The sequence below is a fragment of the Miniopterus schreibersii genome, assembly GCF_964146895.1.
Source record: "Miniopterus schreibersii genome assembly, chromosome: 19".
Taxonomy (NCBI): domain Eukaryota; kingdom Metazoa; phylum Chordata; class Mammalia; order Chiroptera; family Miniopteridae; genus Miniopterus; species Miniopterus schreibersii.
This window is the reverse complement of record NC_138119.1, coordinates 22,022,645-22,044,520: the sequence shown is the minus strand read 5'-3', so window position 1 is coordinate 22,044,520 and position 21,876 is coordinate 22,022,645. Positions and strand designations below refer to the sequence as shown.

The 21,876-nt window shown below is 43.3% G+C and overlaps 1 protein-coding gene and 1 long non-coding RNA gene across 9 annotated transcripts in view; one reads left to right on the top strand and one right to left on the bottom strand.

Annotated features, from left to right (window-relative positions):
* SMG7 (SMG7 nonsense mediated mRNA decay factor) overlaps positions 1 to 8,122 on the bottom strand; it is a 55,595-nt gene extending 47,473 nt beyond the window's left edge. For 4 of the 7 annotated variants that reach the window (XM_081120496.1, XM_081120501.1, XM_081120503.1 and 1 more), the window contains exon 1: positions 7,571 to 7,790. In XM_081120496.1, coding sequence (XP_080976622.1) covers positions 7,571 to 7,599 — 29 coding nt within the window. In that variant the 5' untranslated portion in view covers positions 7,600 to 7,790. Of the gene's footprint in view, positions 1 to 7,570 lie in introns of all 7 variants that reach the window. The other 3 variants (XM_081120500.1, XM_081120498.1, XM_081120493.1) reach the window with 3 other exon arrangements.
* Positions 8,123 to 8,302: 180 nt separating this feature from the next.
* On the top strand, positions 8,303 to 16,338 carry LOC308548753. 2 transcript variants are annotated; one of them, XR_013997661.1, is made up of 4 exons: positions 8,304 to 8,391; positions 10,281 to 10,415; positions 14,742 to 14,957; positions 15,968 to 16,338. It is a non-coding gene; the product is annotated as an uncharacterized lncRNA (long non-coding RNA). The 2 variants fall into 2 exon arrangements; XR_013997662.1 differs by lacking the exon at positions 14,742 to 14,957 and having other exon boundaries at positions 8,303 to 8,391; positions 15,968 to 16,333.
* Positions 16,339 to 21,876: the final 5,538 nt, after the last annotated feature.

Below are 21,876 nucleotides of genomic sequence, written 5' to 3'. Positions count from 1 at the left end.
CATTAACTCACCTGGATCTTTATAACTCTATGGGATCGATACTATTATTATCCACACTTTTCAGATGTGGAAACTGAGGCACAGAAAGCTTAAGCAACTGGCCCAAGGTAACACAGCTAGTATCTGGATCCAGGCAGTTCTGACCCAGAGACCATGCTCTAAACCATCATATTCTCCTACACTTGGTTATGTATTACTTTGTTGATAAAAGTAAACATTTTGTAATAGTTTAAGCCTAATGAATAGTTTATAAACTCTCTGAATAGCAGGTATGATATCTTACATCAATTTGTCTCCCCAGGACCTACCAAAATGGTTTATATTAAGTAGACATTAGATTTTTAAACAGTGATGATGTGGTGACTGCTAAAGTCCTACAAGTAAATGCAATTTCTGAGGAAAACAAATGTTGAAAGAAGAGACAACAGAAGATTAGGGCTATGCCTTTCTTTTTTGCCAGTGGTGAGGTGAGGAAAGGTGGACCAGGAAAACAAAGTAAGAGGCAGGGTATCAGAATCATGGAACTACAGTGTTAAAAACAAAAGACAGGGCTCAAGAACCTCCGGTAAGGCGCGAGTCTGTATCATAGTAGCTGCAAACTGGGTGGTAATTATGTACTTACTTGTGGGCCTGTAAAACTACTTGAGGGTATATTCTCTTTATCCCCAGGGACCCAGGATACACGTCCCAAACTGAATGTTTTACTGGTGGGAAGGACAGATGGACGAATATGAGAGGGACCCAAGAGAGATGGAAAACGAGTGTGCGAGTTGAGAAAGGAAAATAATCTGTGGATAAATTTGGCCTTAGGTCTTTGGCGCCTTTGGAAATACCAATTCCAATAAAGTGCTACGGAAAAAGAGCTGGATTACAAGGGATTAAGGAAAAGTAGACGGCAAATAAAAGGAAACGTACAGTATCGGGCAAACATGAAGTTGTTAGCCATAAAAGAAAGGTAAGGAAAGGCAGAGCTCAAAGGGAAACAGGGACAGGAAAGGATTTTTAAGAGAAAACTGAAATAAGACCTCAAAAGAGAAGACTAGAAAAGGGAAAAGTTAAAGACTAAAAGAGAGAGACAGCACAATTGAAATAAGGTTCAGGCGAAATGGTATGTAACCAAAAGCACAGGTGAAGGGCTTCTGCAGGACTCTAATCAAACCGCCTTCCCCTTTCAACACCTCACACCCCAGCCATCAAGGCTTCAGAGCTCCCACTCCTGCATCTCTACTTCCTAGTCCACAACCCACCTCATCTAAGGAAAACTTAGGTCTGGCCAGAATGTAGTAAGTGGGAGCAAATGAAATTTTTAGAAATATATTTAGAATAAAGAAGCCATGAGATGTTCCTCTTGCCTAAAATATCAATTTGCCTAATATCTACTTTTAAAAGTCTGATCCCTCTTTCAAAACACAGATCTCACCTCCTCCAAGATACCTTCCGCCCCACCTCTGCCGGAATCCTCTTCCCTACATTTACACAGTACTTCTGTTTCTCTAGCATAGCACTTACCAGTTCATCCGCTATTAGTGACTTAAATCTCTGAGTTTCCCACAGGTGAAGTCCCTGTAATTGTGCTTCGCACACAGTAAGTATTCAATAATTTCCCGTAAATTAAAACACAGATTAAAAAATCCATGTAAACATATACAAGTTTTTATGGCTAAAGTCTACACATGGTCATTAGCCTATTACTACCTCAGAGAAAATTGGCAAGAGAAGCCTAAGAAGTAACCTGTGGCTTATAGGAGGAAAAAATAAAAAAATACATCTACGGTGTGCATCCTATCTTCCTATATGTTTTCCAAATCAGGGGTTCTCAGCGGGAGTGAATCTGCCCACAGGGAACATTTGGCAATGTGTAGGAACATTTTGGGTTGTCACAAATAGAGGAGAATGACACTGGCATCTAGTGGGAGACGCCAGGGATGCTGCTAAAAATCACACGACGCACAGGACTGTTCCCCACACCAAAGCAAATGGCCCACAATGTCGTTGTTAGTCAAGGTGAAGAAACCTTGTTCTCAATCAAGCAAAAGGGAAGAAAAAAGACTTGGAACAAAATTGCTACCTGGTCTACCTGAGACTCCTAAAGTTTTCTTAAACAACTGTAGTCACCTACTCTTCCCAATGAGTTAAAAAATGGGTATAAGGGAGGTTCAGTGAAAACAACCTTCCTACGCAGCTCCACTTACATGCTAACAAGAAAGGAGTTGGTTACAAGTTCTCACTTACCATGTGACACGTTTGCCAAAACTCCATCCCTGTGTTTTCCTGTAACTGCTGATTAACCCTTCTTAGTTACAATCTCCTCGACCACTGATAGGTCTATCCACAACAACTGAACGACTGAATTAAAATACAGCTTGATTACAAACCTTAAATGGTCTGATGACCATTTGCCAAAATACCCACATTCAGATGAACAATCTATTATCTGAAAAACATCTGCTTAATAATTTATTCTCTAAACATGAGCAATCAGTTCAACTAACCCACCTAAACTTTCAGGTACTGATTCATGCAACCAATAAAAAAAATAAAAGAAAGGCCAGCCAGGTTTAGAGCTGTGGTTGGAGGCTGCAAACAATATTTCTTCACTATAAAACAAACTAGCCCTTTTAAAGTCTCAACCTCCCTCCATTGCAAAAATGCCTCATGAAAAACTTGAAACACTACTGTGTCTAGAGCTTACTATAGATCTTAAAACAAAAACTCAGCAACTGCTTCTCTACCACGAAGGTAGAACATAATAGCTGTTAGATAGCAGTGAAATATACACTAGGACAGGAAGTATACATTTTGAATCCAACTGAAACCACAAGGGAAGCAGAAATTAACTGCCAAAATAATTTAGTCAATATTCAAGCAGGTAAAATGCCATTAGCTCCATTTTAACAAAAAACAGACTTATAAGCCTCAAAAGAGTGTCATTCTCCCCCCCCCCCCCCAAACAGTTTTACCATGTTTGGTAAATCAGCAATATTGGGCTGATTTTCTGAGTCCAAAGCTATTTTTAAATCCCATACATGGTAGGAGTGGTGGTGAATAGGTCAGGGGTAAGACTTCTTGACCACGTGAATCAGTATCAGTATGTGCTGTAGGATTTCTTGGTTTCCAGAGATGGTTAATACCCAGGCCAGCATTAACAGGCAGAACTCAGTGCCCATCCTATTTAGTGGATGTATTCCTCCCAAATGTTCCCATTAACATCCCTGTTCCTCTCCCCAGGCTAGGTTAAGGTTCTGCTTGCTATTTTATGCAGCCTCATTCCCTCCCTTCATCTCCCTGTTCCAAGATTTACAGGGATACATTTTATCTTACAACATACTGAATATTATAATTAGTATTCAAACATCAACCTTGTTGCTGTTATATTATTTCTAGCTCTGGTAACAGTTTCTGACAATAAACTGTAATGCAGCCTTTTCACTAAAAGGTATCATGCAAAAAACAAAAACAAACAACTAACAAAACATAATTTGTAAACCTTTTCTGTAAAGGGGGCTAACACTAGGGATCAACTTCAAGTAGATCTCACTGAAAAACCTAAGGCAGAGAAAGAAATTAAAAGACAAAATAGAGGAGCACAGTGAAGGAGAGGAAGAAAGTTGGAGGGAGTACAGAGTATGCACACTTGGCTCCCCCAAGGGCAACAGATGTCACTCAGTAGCACCTGTGCCACCTTTTATAACAGGATTTGCCCTGTGTGACTGGTATTCCCTGTGGCTATGATTATTCTACTTTCTCACCTTCCAAAACAACTTCGATGATGTCTTCCCTGTCTGGTACATCAGTACCTCCCCCACCCCTGCTTTTCCAACTCTGACATGTTAACTTCCATATTTCTATTCTTTCAAATGCTATTCTATTAAAGCATGATATTATTTATACTCACCTACTATCTCATCTGTGGCCTATCCTCACCCTTCTTCCACCCTTACCATATGAACTATATTCAATACACCCTTTTCTTTTACTCAACAGGTGTCAGACTTTAAAAATCTTTCCATTTTGTCACAAATCAAAAGAGAAAATACTGATATTTTTTCAAACTGGGTAATAAATTTCCAATGTCAGTCTAAAACCCCCATATTTAAGACCATTTCTTATTTTTATAAAGTATAAGAAAGTACTCTCAACTTACTCATTTGGATAGGAGTCTTGTCAGTCTATTCTTCTTAAAAATGACATTTCCCTTCTAACAGTAAGAAGTTTCATCATCTTTTCTTGCCTATAAGGAAAATAGGTTTTCCTATCTTTCAACTCTGCTCTATTTCTACAACTCAAGACTAATTATGCCCACTTGATGTTGAATTCCTTTTTTTTGTCTTACTGATGCTTCTTTCCTCATCTCATTTCTTACTTTTGAAACTACCACCTTGCTCCTTGTTTGCCACCACTCCACCATTTCAATGCCAGACACCTGAGCTCACTTACTTTAACAAATTAATTCAGCTAAGGCAAAATGAATTTTCATCTACACGAGGGAAGATCTGTAGCTATGCAGTTTAAAAACTGCCCAGTCATGGTCTTACACTGACAAAGGTAGGCAAGAAAACTTCTCCTAAAGTCAAGGTCACAAAGAATAACTGCTATACCTTCAACTACACTTATTCAGCAATACCCAGCATCCTGAGTTGTCTATTAAAACCAACAGTTCCTTTTTCATCAAAGAAAGGAAAGTGATATAATGCTTTCCTGAAGACATTCTCTAGTCTCCCCACACCAGATTTTAAATAGAATGATTACCTTAAAAGGGAGAGGGGAGATTTGGGCTGGTGTAAGCCTTTCTTATTGGAAAGGCTTGCCCCAGACTATTAGCTCTAAGGCTTGCTTTATTTACTTAGAACAGATGTGCAAGACTGAGAAAAGATTGGCTCCCAGGAATCTCTAAGGGACTCCAGGTCTTATGCCAGTTCCATTTTACCTGTTCAACTCTGGCTGGAAAATAAAGGTCATTCAAACACTGCGTTCATTCTTATTTTCTCCCTTCTTCTAAAAACTAAGTTCTTCTCCAGCTGTCTACCATTGATTCCACATACTAAGGATAAGTCTTCCAGACCATGTTCACTTACAAAATATAAGCTGTATTAACACAGAAGCCTCTCAAAGCCAACTGATCTTCCCATTAATATTCCCACCACTCTCCAATATGCTTTTTATCATACTCTTCTAGTCCCACTGCCACCACCTCATTTCCGGCCTTAACTGCCCATTACACTGCACGGGTTCATCTTCCTAATACATAGCTATAAACATGTGAATTTCCTTCTAAACAAATAATCTCAGATTCTCTACTGTCCATCCATTTTAACTATAAACTACAGATGATATTCAAGACCCTCTCAAATATGGGCACCTTATCAAGTAGGTTTTACCTGGTCACCCTCTCTTGCTTTATTTTTCTTCCTAGTATTGTCACCACCTGATAAATCTCTTCATCTGTTCATTTTGCTCACCACAATATCCTCAGTGCCTAGCTCTCAATACGTATTTGTGGAAAGAATGATGAACCCAGACATGTTGCACGGTACAGCTGATTTGGACTTAAAAGACCTACATCTGAGTTACAAATCTTCCACATACCAGCTATATGATCCTCAACAACTTTTACTTCTTTGGACTATATTTCCTCATCTGTAAAAGGAAGGGGTAAAACTTAATAACTTATAAAACTATATGTTTTTCCAGCTGCATTACCCTATGTTCTTCTGTAAATGGACTGAATACCCGCCCCCCCCCCCACCTCCCTATCTACATATCTCTGCTCAGTCTCCTTCATTTGGGTTCCACTCTTCTTAATCCACACCTTTAATAATGGATAAACAATACTGGATAAATGATGATACTGGATAAACTACCCAATACTGTTTATCCTTCAGGACCATTTTAAATGCCATTTTCTCCTTAAAGCCTAACAAACCGTAAACTCTGTAAGAGGAGGGTGGAGTCCTTACTTTTCTATTCACAGCAGCTAGTACAATGCCTCCTATATAGGTGATCAACAAAATGACTGATGAATCATAAGAGTCTATGAATGAGTAAATGAGCAAAGGACGTTTTTCCTGATTCCTCCCAACTGCTCAGGTAATCTCCTGCCTTTGGACTTTTATAACCCTTGGCGTCTTTTATGATACTTACCATTTTCACTCTGTGCTGTTACTTATTTACTTGCCTCGGGTATACTAAACTGCGAATTCCTTACAATTAAGGACGATCCTGACGATCTGTTTCCATACCAGCCCCTCTACAGCATCTACCACGGATCTTTGCCACAGGCGTATTTATTAAGTTTATCTGCCATATTAAAAAATAAACAGATACCAGGGGAGAAAAAAAGGACCTTGATACACAGACATCCTTCCAACTACCCTCTAAGTCGTGGGGCACACACGTCGTGCGGACCCCTGTGCCTGTGAACACGCTGGCATTCAACCCACCAGTACTTTCACTTCACTAAACAGCTCAACTGACTCTTCTGCTCACTTCAGACTCCCACCCCGTCCAATTTCCTCCTCCGCAAGGTACGAAACCACCCTGCGGTAACGAGCCTGCCTCTCTCGGTTCTGCTCCCAAAGACAAAAGGACCCATTTTAAAGCCCGCCTTCCCCTTTGAAACAGCAGCAGCTCCCCACTTCCCCCCGGGTGCCAGCAGCCTTTCTCTCGGCCACCGAGGCTTTGGCCCGCCTGCCTCCACCTCCAAGTTCTTCACGCAGCTCCCGCGGAACCCTCCCGGCTGCCCAGCTCCTTCCCTTCAACACGCTCCCGCCCGGCCGCGCACCCGCGTCCACCGCGCCCGCCTCTCTCGCGTCCCGAAAGCGGAGCCCGCGCCGCCTCTCCCCGCCGCCGCCGCGTCGCCTCGCCCGCCGCGCCCGTGCGTCATTCCCCCTCCGCGGGCAAGTTGCTCTCGCGCTCTCGGCGGAAGGCAGCTCCCGGCCACACGGCTCCAGCCCGGCTTCTCCGCGGGAGCCCGGCCCGTGCATTGTACTTCCCTCCGCCCTCACTTCCTCGTCCGCGGCCCCTCCACGCCCGCGCCCCGCCAGCCACCCGCAGATGCCGCCCTCCCTCGGCACCCCCGGCCCGAGCGGGGAGCACACGCTCGCGTCCGGCGGCGCCCCCTCCCCCAGCCCCCAGGTGCGCCCGTGTCCGCCCGGCCTTCCGACCGCGCATCGCCCCAGCCGGTCCCAGCCCACACCACGCTTCCCCCGCCGCGGGGCTCCGGCCCCTCCACACCCACCTGCGCTCGGGGTCGCCGCGCCGCCCCGGCGCCCGCCCCGGCGCCCCGCGACCCCCGCGCGCGCGCACGTTCTCACGCTTCCCTAACCTCCTTCCCGCACCGAGACGAGCCGGCTCCGCGGGACCTCGGCCCGGCCCGCAGGGCGCTAGGCTCCCCGGAGTGTGGCCGCTCCGCGCCCCGCCGCCGGTCCCCGCGCAGCCCCCGCCGCCCGGCCGCGGAAGGAGAGGACACAGCAACTCCCCCGCCACCCCGGATATACCACCTCGGCGTCTGTTGCCCCATGCCCCAGCCCGCGGCCCGCTCCCCCTCCGCGCCGGGCCGCTCGGCGCTCACCGGAGGTACTGCGCGCTCTGCAGGCTCATCCTCCGCCGCCGCGTCTCCCCGCGAAGCCTCTGTGGGTTTCTCAGGCTCCTCGGAGCGGCCCCGCGGCACCGCGGGTGCTGGCGGCCGCCGCCATCTTCCTCTCCTCCGGCTCCTCCTCGCTCGGCGGGGGGGTGGGGGTGAGCGAGGCGAAGGGGAGGGACCGGGGAAAGCTGCTCTCGCTGCTGCTCCGGCCCGTGGGGCGCAGGGACACTCCGACCCGGGAGGAGGGAGGGGGAGGGAAGGGGAAGGGGCGGGGGAAAGAGGAGGGAGAAGCAGAGGAAGGAAGTAGGGATCCCTCTCGCGAGACTTCAGAGGCGCCGGCCCCTCCGGTGCTTTCCGACTCTGTACTGCTCCCCCTTGGGATCAGCTACCTGGGCGGCAGCTGGGCGGATGCCGAGTAGCCCACTGGAGGCGCCTGGCGGCTTCCGGCCCGTCGCCCGCTCTCGCCCGCGCAAGGCGGCAACCCCAGCCTCACCGGGAACATCGAGCCCGACTCTCCCGGGAGTTACACTCAAAGTCTTCCCCCGTGTTTCAACTCCACCCGACTTCTCTCTTCCCTTTTCCAATGCTCCACGCTTCCCTGCCGGAAACGGCGCCCCTTTCTCCTATCGTTCCGCCCGCCAGTCTCTGGGCTCCGGTCTTCCCTCGCCCCCTCGAGTGACGCTTTGGACCCCCCCTCTTCTTTTCTTTGGCCCCTCCCCCCGCACGCGGGGAGACTGTTGGAGGCGATCGGGTGGAGCCCAGGGAGGAAGAGAAAGGAAACCAATGGGATTGGATAAGCAGCTGCCATGGTAACTGGAGGCTGTAGTATTGTCATAGTAACCAATGTGTGCCGGCCGGGTGACCCGCCCTCGGCGAATAGCTACCCGGGAAGGTGCCCGGGGTTTCCCCTTGGCTTCCCTACATCTAAAGGCGTCCCCCAGGTTGGGAATCCGGGTGGTTCTCCCGGGCGGTGAGGTTCATTTCCTCCTCCCTGTCCCCACCCGCGGCGTTGGGGGAGACCCCGAGGCATTCACCGTGGGCTTTTCCGCCCGCCCGCGTGCGGGAACCACCTCCATAGTTTCCTCCCCTTGCCGGGCGCGGAGGGGGCCGGGCCTGTGAAGCAGACGCTGGGCCCGAAGGCGGCGGGCGGCGGGCGGGAGCCGGGAGGGCGAGGCGGCGGCGCGGGGCTGCCGGGCGGCCGAGGGGTTTCCCCACCGCAGCCTCGGGCTCCGGGGGGCGGGATCCCGCCGGGACGGGGTCCCCGAGGGAGGAGAACGGCACCCGACAGCCGCGATCGCGCTCCTTCCGAAGGGACATCCCGCTTTTCCCAGCGGGTCGACCCCCTTTTAGGAATCCCCCGAACCCCACCCCACGCCACCCTCGGCGACCTGGCCTCCCAGGAGTTGCCCTGCGGCCGCCCGGGAGCACCGCCGCCGAGCAGAGGCCCAAGTGAGAGGGGGCGTCCCGAAGGCTAGCGAGCGGGTCCGTTAGAGCCGGGGGGCGGCGGGACGGGCCAGTCGCCGGCCCTCCCCGGAGCACCCCCGGCGAGGTCCCGCCGGCTTATCAGAAGCAGACCGCGCTCCGCCCGGTGTTTGCAAACGGCCTTCATTCTCCGATGGGTCTGCCATGTTTTAGAACTTGTCATTCCGTGTCGTTTGGGTTTGAGAGGAAAAGGTTGGGTAAAATAGGATTAAAAACACACACACACCCAAAACCTAGATACTGGCGCGAATTTCCGATGAAAGGCGCCTAGGAAAAAAATTCTCCTTAGAGCAAATCTTTTTGAATGTCTGTGTATTTGTGTCAGTTTGGGGGCTAAAAGCAGGACTAAGTAATGGGGTCCATAGCCGTGTGTGTGAGAGATGCAGCTGGAGAAGCCATCCGAATGGTTTGAAGCAATGTGACATTTTATAAATATTTTCGATTCGAACGGCGGAGTCCTTTAAGCAGCTCTCCCAAAGTACTTTGGGATGTGTGATGGTGTAAAATCCTCCAGAAATGTAGTCCTCACTGAAAATGAGGATTTTTAACGGGCTGATGTTTGGCGGGGTCTGGGCCCCCGATTCCCGCCGCCTTCCACGCCAGGTGAAGACGCGCCGTCGAGATCCTTCCCTGGGACCGCACCTATTAAAAGACTGGACCGATCAATGTCTATCTTGAACATCATGTGTAAGTTTGGAGGAAATGAAAGTACAGGCCCCTTTAAAAGAAATCGCAAACACAGATTGTGATGAACGAAACAAGCTGAGCCGCGCCCTCCCTGCGGCGCGCCGGTGATGCAGCTGTACAATGCCCCGCGGGGGAAGGGGCGCCACCTAGCGAGAGATTGTTCACATCTCCGGTCCTTCCGCCCTGAGAGCCCAAGGATGGAGATACGGGCTGCATATTACCCTACACCCCACATTTTTCTCCTGAAACTTATTGGTTAGATTTTTTTTTTTTAAAGATCTTAACCAGAATGAAACTTTTGTTATGTAAAATAATTACCCCCTCCCCCCCTTAGTAATCATAATGACTCCTTTTATGTCTGTGGCCCCTCTCTCCAGTCTGAGCATGTATTATGACACTCCTGATAAGCAATCTAGGAAGATATTACTATCTTCTTATTTTGGAAATAGGGATATTAGGATAAAAAAGATGAATCCTTTTGTTGGGTTGTTTATTGAATAAATTTTAATGAGTATGTGTTATATTTCAGGCACTATGTCTAGGTTACTATGGATACTGCAATAAAAGAGACATGGTCCCTGTCTCAGAGGAACCCATCTGCTCGTCAAGATACCAGAGAGTAGAGAAGTTATTAGGATGCAATATGATAGGTGTGGTAATTAAGGTAAGAACAAAGTTATTTAGATACACAGATGAGGGTCAGAAATATAAACAATCTTTGCATTTTATAGCAACTTTCCTAATACTTTTTAAAAGATTCTTCAGTAGCTTTACAACGTCCTTAAAAACTAGACAGAATAGCTGGGCCAACGTGGCTCAGTGGTTGAGCATTGACCTATGATCCAGGAGATCCCCGTTCTATTCCCAGTCAGGGCATATGCCTGGGTTAGGGGCTCAGTCCCGAGCAGGGGCATGTAGGAGGCAGCCGATCAATGACTCTGTCTCATCATTGATGTTTCTGTCTCTCTCTCCCCCTCTCCCTTCCTCTCTCTGAAATCAATAAAAATACATTTTAGAAAAATCTAGTCAGAATAGCAACATTTACACTTTACAGGTCATAAGACATTGACGCCCATCTTGCAAATAACCTTTAAAAATCAATAGGACTCAGAAAAATTAGGACCCAGAATTTACATATTGCTTAATGTACACTTTCCAATCTCATCTCTTCCTATTGCCCCTCCCCATCAACAGATTTGTAGAATATGAGCATCTTTCTGCAATAAATTTTATTTACTTTTTCCCCCTGCATATATAGATTATATCTAAACCAAAAGAAATTAAAGAGGAGAAGCTGTCTTATTTCATTTAATCCTACCTGATTTCAAGTTTTTCAGTTTGTACCTAAGTGATTTTATGGAAAGGTCATAAGCTAGCCACCTGAGTGAACATTCCAACTCTGCCCACCTCAGTCTCCGAACTTCAGGTTCTTCCTTGACCCAAATGGAAACATTAACTATTACAGGCTTCCCATGAACTTTAATGATGATATACATGACTGAGTATATGAGTGCCTGACATACTACACTGGCACTTAATAAATGCTAATTTTCTTTTCCCCCCCTTGCTCTTTTATATCAAGCAAAAATGAATAATTTAGAACTACTAAAGCATAAAATTATTTTTTTAAATAATACTTTAACCTTTGTCTATAATACTCATAGGTCTGGCCATACACCCAAATCTATTCTTATTCAGTGCTAGAAGGTAGGTTTCTTTATCCATGACTCTGATTACGGAAAAGAATACAACATCAGGACATTGAGCATCAGATTCTAGAGGACTGAAGCTTACAACACCTTTTATCACACACAAAAAAACCCCCACAACAGCCTACTCTAACCACCTTTATGCCCAAGTAAACAGAGTGACCAGTTTTCAACCAGTCACCAAGTACTGAGAAGCTACTCTTAACATTCCTACCAAATTTCCCCTGAGCTTTGGTAACCTGGCAATTAATACATAGCTAGCCTCCTCCCTTTTTATAATAATAGACATCTCACCTGTTCCATGAAACCTTAACAAGCGCTAATTTATTTTGATATTTAGCCTACATATTCTGAATGTTTTCAAGTCATGTATACAATTAGGTACTTAATAAACGTGTTTCTATTTTGAGAAGAATGATTGATTAGTTGCAGTACTCAAGTACACCATGTGCACGAAGCTGGCCTGTGCTCTTTGCGAGACCACACCTTAGGCCATGGAGCTGCATGAGTCAATCAATGAGTGATTCATTCTTTCTTTGAAAAATGAGTCAGATAAAAACTGACATTTAAACTCATGTCTCCTGTAGCTCATGATTGCTTAGACCAAGGGTCAGCAGCCTTTCTCAAACAGTTTGCTAGGTGTATATTTTTTCATTCACTCCTAAGAGGGAGTCGCTGAGCCTGAAGATCAGTTAGGAAGCATTGCAGTCCATGATCCAAGAGAAGAAACTTCTGGTTCGGGCAGCAGTGAGGTTGGAGAATAGTATTCAGAGCTCTTTCTCTCTCCTATGATTCTATTATTTGCTGAGGGAAACTGTATTAGTCTTCAAGAATTTCCCCCAACTCCCCATAAGAAAATACCTCTGGGAAAGAACCACACCTTAAAATCTTATCTGCTAATTTAATGTGAAGACAAGAAGAAATGCTCATAGGGAAGACTGAAGAATATTTAAGAAGAAAATTAAAACCTTAGTCTCTAATACTCTATATTATCCAAGGGCCTTAGTGTTCATGGATCTCTTTATTATTCCAATGCTACCAAAGCCATCTTGGGGTCCTTAGTCAAAAATTAATATATTTCATGTCGACATCTGTTGTATTATGCAGTGGTGTTTCCTTTCCTAATTTTTATGGGATAGACAACTATTTTTGAGCACAGAGAATGTGATACTGACATTCATTGTCATAGATCTGCTCTTCTCCAAAACCACGAGAAACCACATGTACGCGCACACACACACATACACACATGCATACCTTTCTCCTTTCCCTGCCCTTATTATTTTATCACCTCCATTTGCAATTCAAGTTAAACATAGTGTCGATGAAAGGCAAGGAAACATAGACATACTAAAGATATGTACCCAGGTACTGTTCTGCTTTGCTTAACTACCCTAGGGTCTTTTCAGTTCTCAGAAAAATTCTACATATCAAATATCTAGATAGTTTTGCCATATATATTCTTAATATAATTGGATTACTGAATATCAGAGTACATTCCAGAACAAATTAAATAGTAAATTAATGTTTTCTTATATTTTAAATTTTAGCCATATTAAGCTTTTAAGTTTTTTATTTTCTGGCTTAAATTTTCCATTGGCTTTCCATTGCCATTAGAATACAGTTGCTGATCACATGACTTATGTGATCCAGTCCTGCCTGCCTCTTCTCCAACATTTCTTGGAATCACCACTCTAGCCACAGTGACTTTCTCTGAGGTCCTTGAATAGGCAGTGTTCTTTTCTACTCAGAGCCTTTACACAAACTGTTCTCTTATCTAGACAGCTTCTCCCTAGTCCACTCTTTCCCTTTCTTAAGCTTCAGGGCTAAACTTTAGCTTCTTCGGAAAGAATCTTCTCTCCCCCCCCACTCCCCCCCCACATCAAGCTAGGTTAGCTACACCTATCACACATCCTATAGCACCCTGCTCTCTTCACGGCAGTTTTCATATTTGTAATTGTTTGTTCAATGTCTTTTGCCTCCAGTTGGTCATAAGCTCTGTAGGGGCAAACACCGTGCCTGACAATGCTCTCCAGTGTATTGTCACTCCCCTAGTAGGGTGCCTGGCACAAGGGATATTCAATAAATGTTTATGGATTCAATTAATCTTAGGGGGGAAAAACAAATAGAAATTTGGATCATAACTTTCATATAAATGCTTTAAATTCTTAGCCATCTTAATATAGAATGTAGAAGTAATCCCTAAGCAATAAGAAAATAATTTTATTGGACCTTCAACCCATCTGGGGAAGTGAAATCTGCTATTTAACAAGTTGAAAGGGTGTTTTTGTTTGTTTTGTTTTGTTATAGTTGATTTCAGAGAAAGGAAGGGAGAGGGAGAGAGAGAAACATCAATTATGAGAATCATTGATTGGCTGCCTCCTGCACACCCCCTACCGGGGATCAAGCCCGAAACCCAGCATGTACCCTGACCAGGCATCTAACCATGACCTCTTGGTTCATAGGGCGATGCTCAACCATGAGCAACACTGGCTGGGCAAGTTGGAAGTTTTAATTAAATGAAATTTACTTTGGCAATGAGTAAAGATCATATTTGTAGAATCACCTATAACTCACCAATGATCTCACAGCAAAGTTACATACTTCAATGTAGAAAAATGTCTTCAGTGTCCAAATCATTTTGATTTAACTTTTATCTTTTCTAATTTTGGAATGGGGGAAGCAGTTAACCCTTTTATTATGTGGCAAAAGAAAGACATACTGCTGGGGAGAATGACAAGAGAGAGAGAAGAGGCTATCAGCTAATGGGAAAATAGGATAGAAAAGTTAGATTGAAAAATCAGAAAGAAAATTGGATCAGAGTATAGAATGGAAAGCTCAGTGATCAGTGTTAGTAAATTCTGGCATCACTGTTTTTCTCCTGTAATGGGTAGGGCTAAATAAATAGCATATAAGTTTCTTAAGGAAGGGGCCATATGCAATTTCAAAGTCAATGAGATATTTAAATTATGTCTCCAAGTTCAGTTAGGTAATGTATGTAATATACCGAGCAGTGCCAGGCACTTGTAGGCACTCAACAGGTGGTGCTGCTCTTTTTATGCATATAGGGTGAATCAGAGCTTCACACACTCAACTTCACACTGTAATTAATATGAATTAAGTTTGTTTTTTCTAAAAGCAAACAAACGCACACAAAATGTTGTAGAATTGCATTTGTGGAGATAGCAGTACACAGCGCACTGCCTCAAAACCATATGACCAGTTGTATCCTGACCAAGCGTAAGTTGCCCAGAGAGAAAACAGTTTTCATGTACTTACAGGGGACGTCTCAGTTCGTTAGCAATTTTATGTTTGAACCAGATGAGATCCAAGATCTGTCAAAGCTGAAGACGACGGGAGACTCGTCAGGAGAAAACCAGCTGCCTGTGCTGTCCCCTGTCCTCTTCCGAACTGGCAGCCCTGGAATGGTTGTCTGACTCTCTCGCCCTCTGGCTCTCTCGCCCTCTGGCTCTCTCTCTCCCCCCCAATCATTAGCTGTAAGCTTTTCATTATTGTCCCCTAAGTGATCCGATCCTTTGACCAATAGGACATGTGTGGTTTTAGTTCTTTAACAAAGTCCCTGTTGTGGGACCAAGCCTATAAGCATGCCAAATATTGGAAGCCACCATTTCCAAAATGTAGGCAGCAGTGGTCTAGATGTTACAAAGATTATTAAATGTAAAAAGAGGTCAAAATTAATTTTCTATAAGTATTTGTGGGACAGCCAAATTTAAGCATTAAAGCACAGTAGGGATCTTAGGTAGAGCCCGGAATTTAGGGTCTGTAGGGGATGTTCCACTGATGATCAATTCCTATCTTTCTGTACTCTTTCAAGACAAATCTAAACTATATTTTACTTCTGGGAAGTTTCATCCAGATGTATCCTGATACTGACGAGGTGGCCTGATGAGTTATGGATCCTCTAGAATTTTAGTATTTACTTTTCCTTTCTTTCATTCAATCTTCAAAAATATACTGAGAATTTTTACGTAAAGGGTCATAGGCTGGTGCTGGGGTAGAAATGTGTGTACAGTCTTGCTCTCAGGATTTAAAGTTTAGAGGAGAATCAAGTAAATGGGGCAATTATAGAGGATGAGTCTGTGGCAGAGGTCTCTGGGCCATCCCACCCTGAGGTCAAGAGCAGACATGCAATCAGATAATCCACTTAAGTGTCTGCTTCAAAAGGAGACTTTGCAAAGTTTACTTTTTAAATTCTACTTCCCGGCAGGAAAGGGAATATATACAGTTCAACTGGCCGAAAAAGTGATGGGAAACCATGACTAATAGTGATCTAGACTACCACATGCCCGAAAGATACAAACTATACTTACAGTGTAACTATGAAATGGAATTGCATAGGAAATGGTCAGAAATACAATAAATTATTAATAGCAGTTATTTCTGTGAGGCAAATTATTTATGGGTGGCTTTTTTATTTTTATGTTTTTCAATATCTCCCACCAACCAAAAAGTAAAATAGATTTCTTGTTGTTATTGCTGTCGTTAGGAGTCTGTCATTGTTTTTAAAGATCGCCTGAACTGTCTGCCACATCACAAGAGCCTGAAAGTAACACTGGACATTGAAAAGGAGATCGGGTAAAGATAACTATAAGAGCTTTTCACATCCTGGTGATCGAAAAACGAGATGTATAGAGACAGTCCCGCAGGCATCTCCTAAGGCTCACTCTAATGCAACATCAGGTACTTCTGGACAAACAAAAACCGATGAGCGTGATCTTTGAATATGTTGATACTGACACTCTTTGGTAATTTTGGATCTACTGGGAACCGCCACAGCCTGAGAAAGACGGAATGCACTGGATGGGATTTACAGGAGAATCATTTTAAGTAATAAAAATCTAAAATGAAACCTACGCCTAACCGTTTTGTCTTCCTACCTTTATATTCTCAACTTTAGGCCACACCCCTGACCGCTCCCAGTTATATAACCTGCATTTCTTCATTTCTCTGGAATGTAACCGGTCAGGAACCTCAACATTTTTTTTTTTTTTCTATTATAGGTGAGAAAGAAAAAGACAGGCAGGGAAACTGAATGGAGAAGGGAGCAAGAATAGGGAAAGAAAATAAGAAAAAAGGAAACCATGAAGCCTGGAAGAAGAAAAAGAAGAGATGGGTGAGCAAAGAAGCGCCCAGCCTGGTGGTGGTAATAGCTGTTAGACACCTGTCTATCAGAATCTACTTCCTTGACAGTTATTAAGAAACTAGATCCCCATTCTGACTTAAAAACAAGAGGAGGACTTGATGACATCTGAAATAGCTGTTAGAGACTAGTAATTAGGTAGTGCAGTGTTGTGATATAAAACAGAGCACGTGAATACGGAACCTTGTCATATGATGGAGGAAGCTACAAACCTAGTGAATCTGGAGGCTCCTGACTTTCTGTACTGAAAAAATGAGATTGGATCCCTATTTCATACTTTATTCCAGCAGGTCTCAAAATTTTCAGTCTCAGAATTCCTTTATACTCTTAAAAAAAATTGAAGATCCCACAGCTATTGTTTATGTGGGTACAGCTATTGATATTTACCATACCTTATGGTGTGAATGTTTGTGTTCCCCCAAATTCTTATGTAGAAATCCTAACTCCTAAGGGTGATGGCATTAGTAGGTTGGGCCTTTGAGGTGATTAGGTCATGAGGGTGGAGCCCTCATGAATGAGATTAGTGTTCTTACCAGAGATCCCACGGCCTTCAGAACTGTGAGCAATAAATTTCTGCTGTTTCTAAGGTACCCAATCAATGATGACATCATCACATGTCATGTAGCCTCTGGAAAATTCTACTACTCATGAGAGAATGAAAGTTAAAAAAAAAAAAAATGATGTCTCAGTGGTATTACAAAAATCATTTTGACCTTGCAAACTTCCTGAAAGAGTCTTGGGATTTCCCATACTATAGTTTGAGAACCACCGCTATAAATTAAACTCCAGATGAATTAAAGATCTAAACCTGGAACAAAATTTAAACTTTATAACCATTAGAAGAAATTATAGGTGAACACCTTTATAATCACAGGGGAAGGAAGGATTACTTAAATGTAACATCAAAAGCACAAATTATAAAGGAAAAGCCTAAGAAATTTGAACACTCCAAATTTAGTAATTCTGTTTGATAAAAATATCCTATTGACAATTTTAAAGGAAAGTCACAGCCTGGGAGAAGATAATTGCAACATATATATCAAACAAAGGGTTAATATTCAGACAATATAAATTACTTTTATAAATAAGGGAAAGACAAACAACCTATAGAAAAACTGGTTTAAAAAATGCACTCAACCTCCCTAGTAATCAGAGAAATGTAAATTAAAGCATCCATCAGATTGGGGAAAAATTCTAAATCTGACAATACCAAGTGTTGGCTACCAGTTATATGGAAGTGAGAGGTCTTAGGCTGATGGAAGTGCAAATTCCTACAAGAGCAACTTGAAAATACTTTGTCCAATTGAAAATATACACATTCTATGTTCCAGAAACACCACCTCTAGATACACAATTCAGAAGAAATGTTGAAAAATGCATAAGGAAACATTCATTTATTCATTTCTTGAATAAATATGTATCAAGTTCCTTCCTGAACCAATCATAATAGGACTGGGTTGCCCTCTACCCCTACATTTTCTTCAGAGAGCACCTAAAATTGGAGAGGTTGATGTGGAGCAACATACTTTGGCCAAATACCTGACGGAACTATGTTAATCTACAATATGGTACACTTTCCTCCTTCTCAGATTGCAGCAGGAGCTTTTTGTTTAGCACTGAAAATTCTCAATAATGGTGAATGGACACCATTTCTTCAGCATTACCTGTCATACACTGAAGAATCCCTTCTTGTTATGCAACACGTTGCTAAGAATATAGTCATGGTGAATCGTGGGCTTACAAAGCACGACTATCAAGAACAAGTATCCACGTCTGAGCGTGCTAAGATCAGCACTCTAGCACAGCTGGATTCGGCACTAGTTCAAGTTTGAGCCAAGGCTATGGCAAAGGTGTAACTTGTGAGCTGTGAGAGTACTATAATATCTGCAAGTATAATCGGCACCATGTGCTATCTGTATACATTAATATATTACATTTACTTAGTTTTAATAAAGCTCAGGGTGGTTTTTTTTAACTTCTTAGACTTTAAAAAAAAAAAAGAAAGGTGAACAAGACTACAGGAGGGACAGAGACGTCCTTCCTGAGAAGGTGGATTGAAGAATTCAGAGAAACGAGGGAACAAGGAAGATTCACGTTTAAGTTCCGAAGAAAGGGCATTTCAGGCAAGAAGCCCATGATGTGAAGTGGAGTTCGTGAGTGGGGTAGGGTAGGAAGCTACCGCAGTATGGTGGTGCCTCGGTTTGCTAGTGTGATCTTTTCCGGGAGCCCCGTTGAGTTCTGAGACCTTCGAAAACTGAGGGATCCATGGCCGACAGCTGGGCCTCAGGATCTCGCCCTCAGCGGAAGCTGGGGGGCATGTTTGACTTCTGAGGCATGTTCGAAAACCGAAGCATTTCCTTCCAGGCTTAGGGCATTTGTAACCCGAAATGTTCATCCACGGAGATGTTGGAAAACCGAGGTACCATTGTGGTAGGAAGGAGATGTTGGTGGCTAGGACTGGTCTGAGACTGTTGAGGGTGGTTGGATTTAGGATACAGAATAGACAGGTTGGTCTGAGGTGTGACGGAAAAGCTTCAGGGAAGACTTGGAGGTTTGGGATCAAGCCCAGTGATGACACTTACAGGGATAGGAGATAACTTCAGGAGAAGCAGATGGCAAAGAGATAGGAAAGGATAATTACAATGAGGTTGGTATTAGTAAAACACTGGAAGTACCCCAGAATGAACGAATGGGGAACAGACAAGCTATGGTGTATTCATTCAATGAGACACTGTACACTAGGTGATCCTATGAACCAGTGTCACCCCAATACATTTAATTTTAGAAAGAAATACTTTACAGAAGTTAAAATAACTGACTCTATATCAATACATGGATAAGTCTTAAAAACAGTTTGTAACATCAAATTATAGCATATTCAGTATATTTATACTTTTTTAAAAAAAATACCAGATTTTTTGGCTATAAATTATATCACTCTTTCTGTTATAATACATATAATATATGTTATATATAACATATATTATAGATAACATATTTCATATATCTATATAATAGGTTATGTAGTATGTCAGCAGAGATTCACTACAACAATCCTTGCCTGTACAGACTGTCCTGTAAAATTGCTAGATTGATGTACCAATCAGGGATTTTCTTCTGATACTCCAATAACTAGTTCTCTTAAAAGTTTATGCCCTTTACTCAATTCCATAGTATAACAAATGATGTTCTAAGAAGTTTTTCTAGAGAGTGTGTAATTGTTGTGTGAGAAAAAATGTTGTATGAGATTAAAACAAATGGACACTATATCCAGGTATGTATTAGTCACTTATATGAATAAAGCTGCTTATCTATCTATCTTCCTTTGGTCAGAGAGTCTGTGCTCACCCAGGAAGACTTTTATGTCTCACTGTGCTAAGCAAGGTAAGGAAGCTATTGGGCAGGATCTAGGTCAGCTACCTTCCACAGCTCTTCACAGGCATCAAAGCAAAATTCTCAGGCTTAGAAGATTCATGTCTTTTAAATAGATTCTCTTCTCTTTTCTTATTCTCTTCTCTTCTATACAAAGGAGAAGGGCATTTGCTAATCACCCCATTTTCAAGCAAGTTTATATACCATAGAGTGTGAGAGAGAAAGAGAGAGAGAGAGAGAGAGAGGAAGAGAGAGAGATTTCTCCACTTGTATTTTTTGGCTTGCATATCCAATCATTTACTAGACAAATGCTTCATATGTAAACTATGCAAAAACACATATCCAGGCTGAGTATAAGGTTTTAGAATCAAAAGTAAGAACTTTGGAGAGAAAAACATGGAAAGAATGGAAAATGTCAGAATGTGCTCTGCCATCCTCCTGCTGCTTGGTCCTGGTCAGAGTGAAATCAGGATTCTGTGGCGAAGACCACATCCTGTTTCCATGGAAATGATTGTACTGTCACAAATTTAGTACTATGACTTCATGGTGAAGAGGAACAGATGGTCTGGACAGGAATAAAGACCCAGGGTTAGCAAAATTGTTTGGAGAATGAGCCATCCTTAGGTTCTTTTTGGAAGTAGGAACATAATAAGCAAAAACTACTTCACAGTAGCTTTTCAAAGCCCACTGAGCAAGAAGGCACTTAGCCAGGGTAAAACTACAAAGCCCTCTTCCAATAAGAGGATCGGAACATTTTACTGTAGGATGCAGCACAGGTAAGGATACGCTACAACTAGACACTTAGGGCCGGCAATGAGGCCCGCACGTGCCACGCTTTTTACACTGCCTCATTTTTAGGTATTTCTGGCTTCAGTGTGGACATGACTTCAGCATCCCAGGTCATACATTTCCAAACAGCCTCAGGAACACAGGCTTGGGTAGTCGGGCTGGTAGAGTAGGGCCTGCTGCAGGGGCGTATGCAGCCAGCTCCTCTTGCCTCCAAGGGGCCACAGTCCAGACCCAGTTCTCCAGCCATGTTGGCCATCTGGAAACCAGTCTCTGGTGATAATAAAACCAAGGCATCCACTGCAACTCAAAAATTGATCAAAAGCACTAACTTTTAGCCTGGTAGCTTTACATCATTATATTGTTCTTTTATAGGGCAATGAAATTTCCCAAGCTTATAAATGCCACAAAATCACTTGTTCTTAGAAACACACTTTTTATTTGGAGTAGAGGCAAGAGAAATTTCCCAGGACTATCACCCTCTGGGGATGATTATCAAATAAATTACCCAAGTGAAGCGAACATCAGACAGTATTATGTGCCAGCCTAAGTTTTAATAACTTTAGACTTACAGAAGAGTTGCAAATATAGTACAGAGAGTTCATGGATATCCTTCACTCAGCTTCTAACAGTATGTTACATAACCATAGTACAATGATTGGCACTGTGAAATTATCATTGGTACAATACTATTAACTACAGACTTCATTGTGATTTCACCAGTTTTTCCATTAGTGTCCTGTTTGGTTCCAAGATCCAGTCCATGTTACATTTCGTCATTCCATCTAAGGCCCCTTCAATCTGTGATACTCAGTCATTCTTTGTTTCTCGTGACCTTGACAATTTTGAAGAGTACTGGTCAGGCATTTTGTAGAATATCCCTGACTTGGGTTTTTTCCTGGTATTTTCTCAAGATTAGACCAAATTTATGGACTTTTGGAGATGATATCACAGAGATGACGTACCTGTCTCATCACATCATATCAGGGGTACATGATATCAACATTACTTATTACCGATGTTAACTTTGATCACTTGGATACTGTAAAGATACTATTTTTCCTTTTTATAGACTCTATTAGGAGTATTTAGTAAGT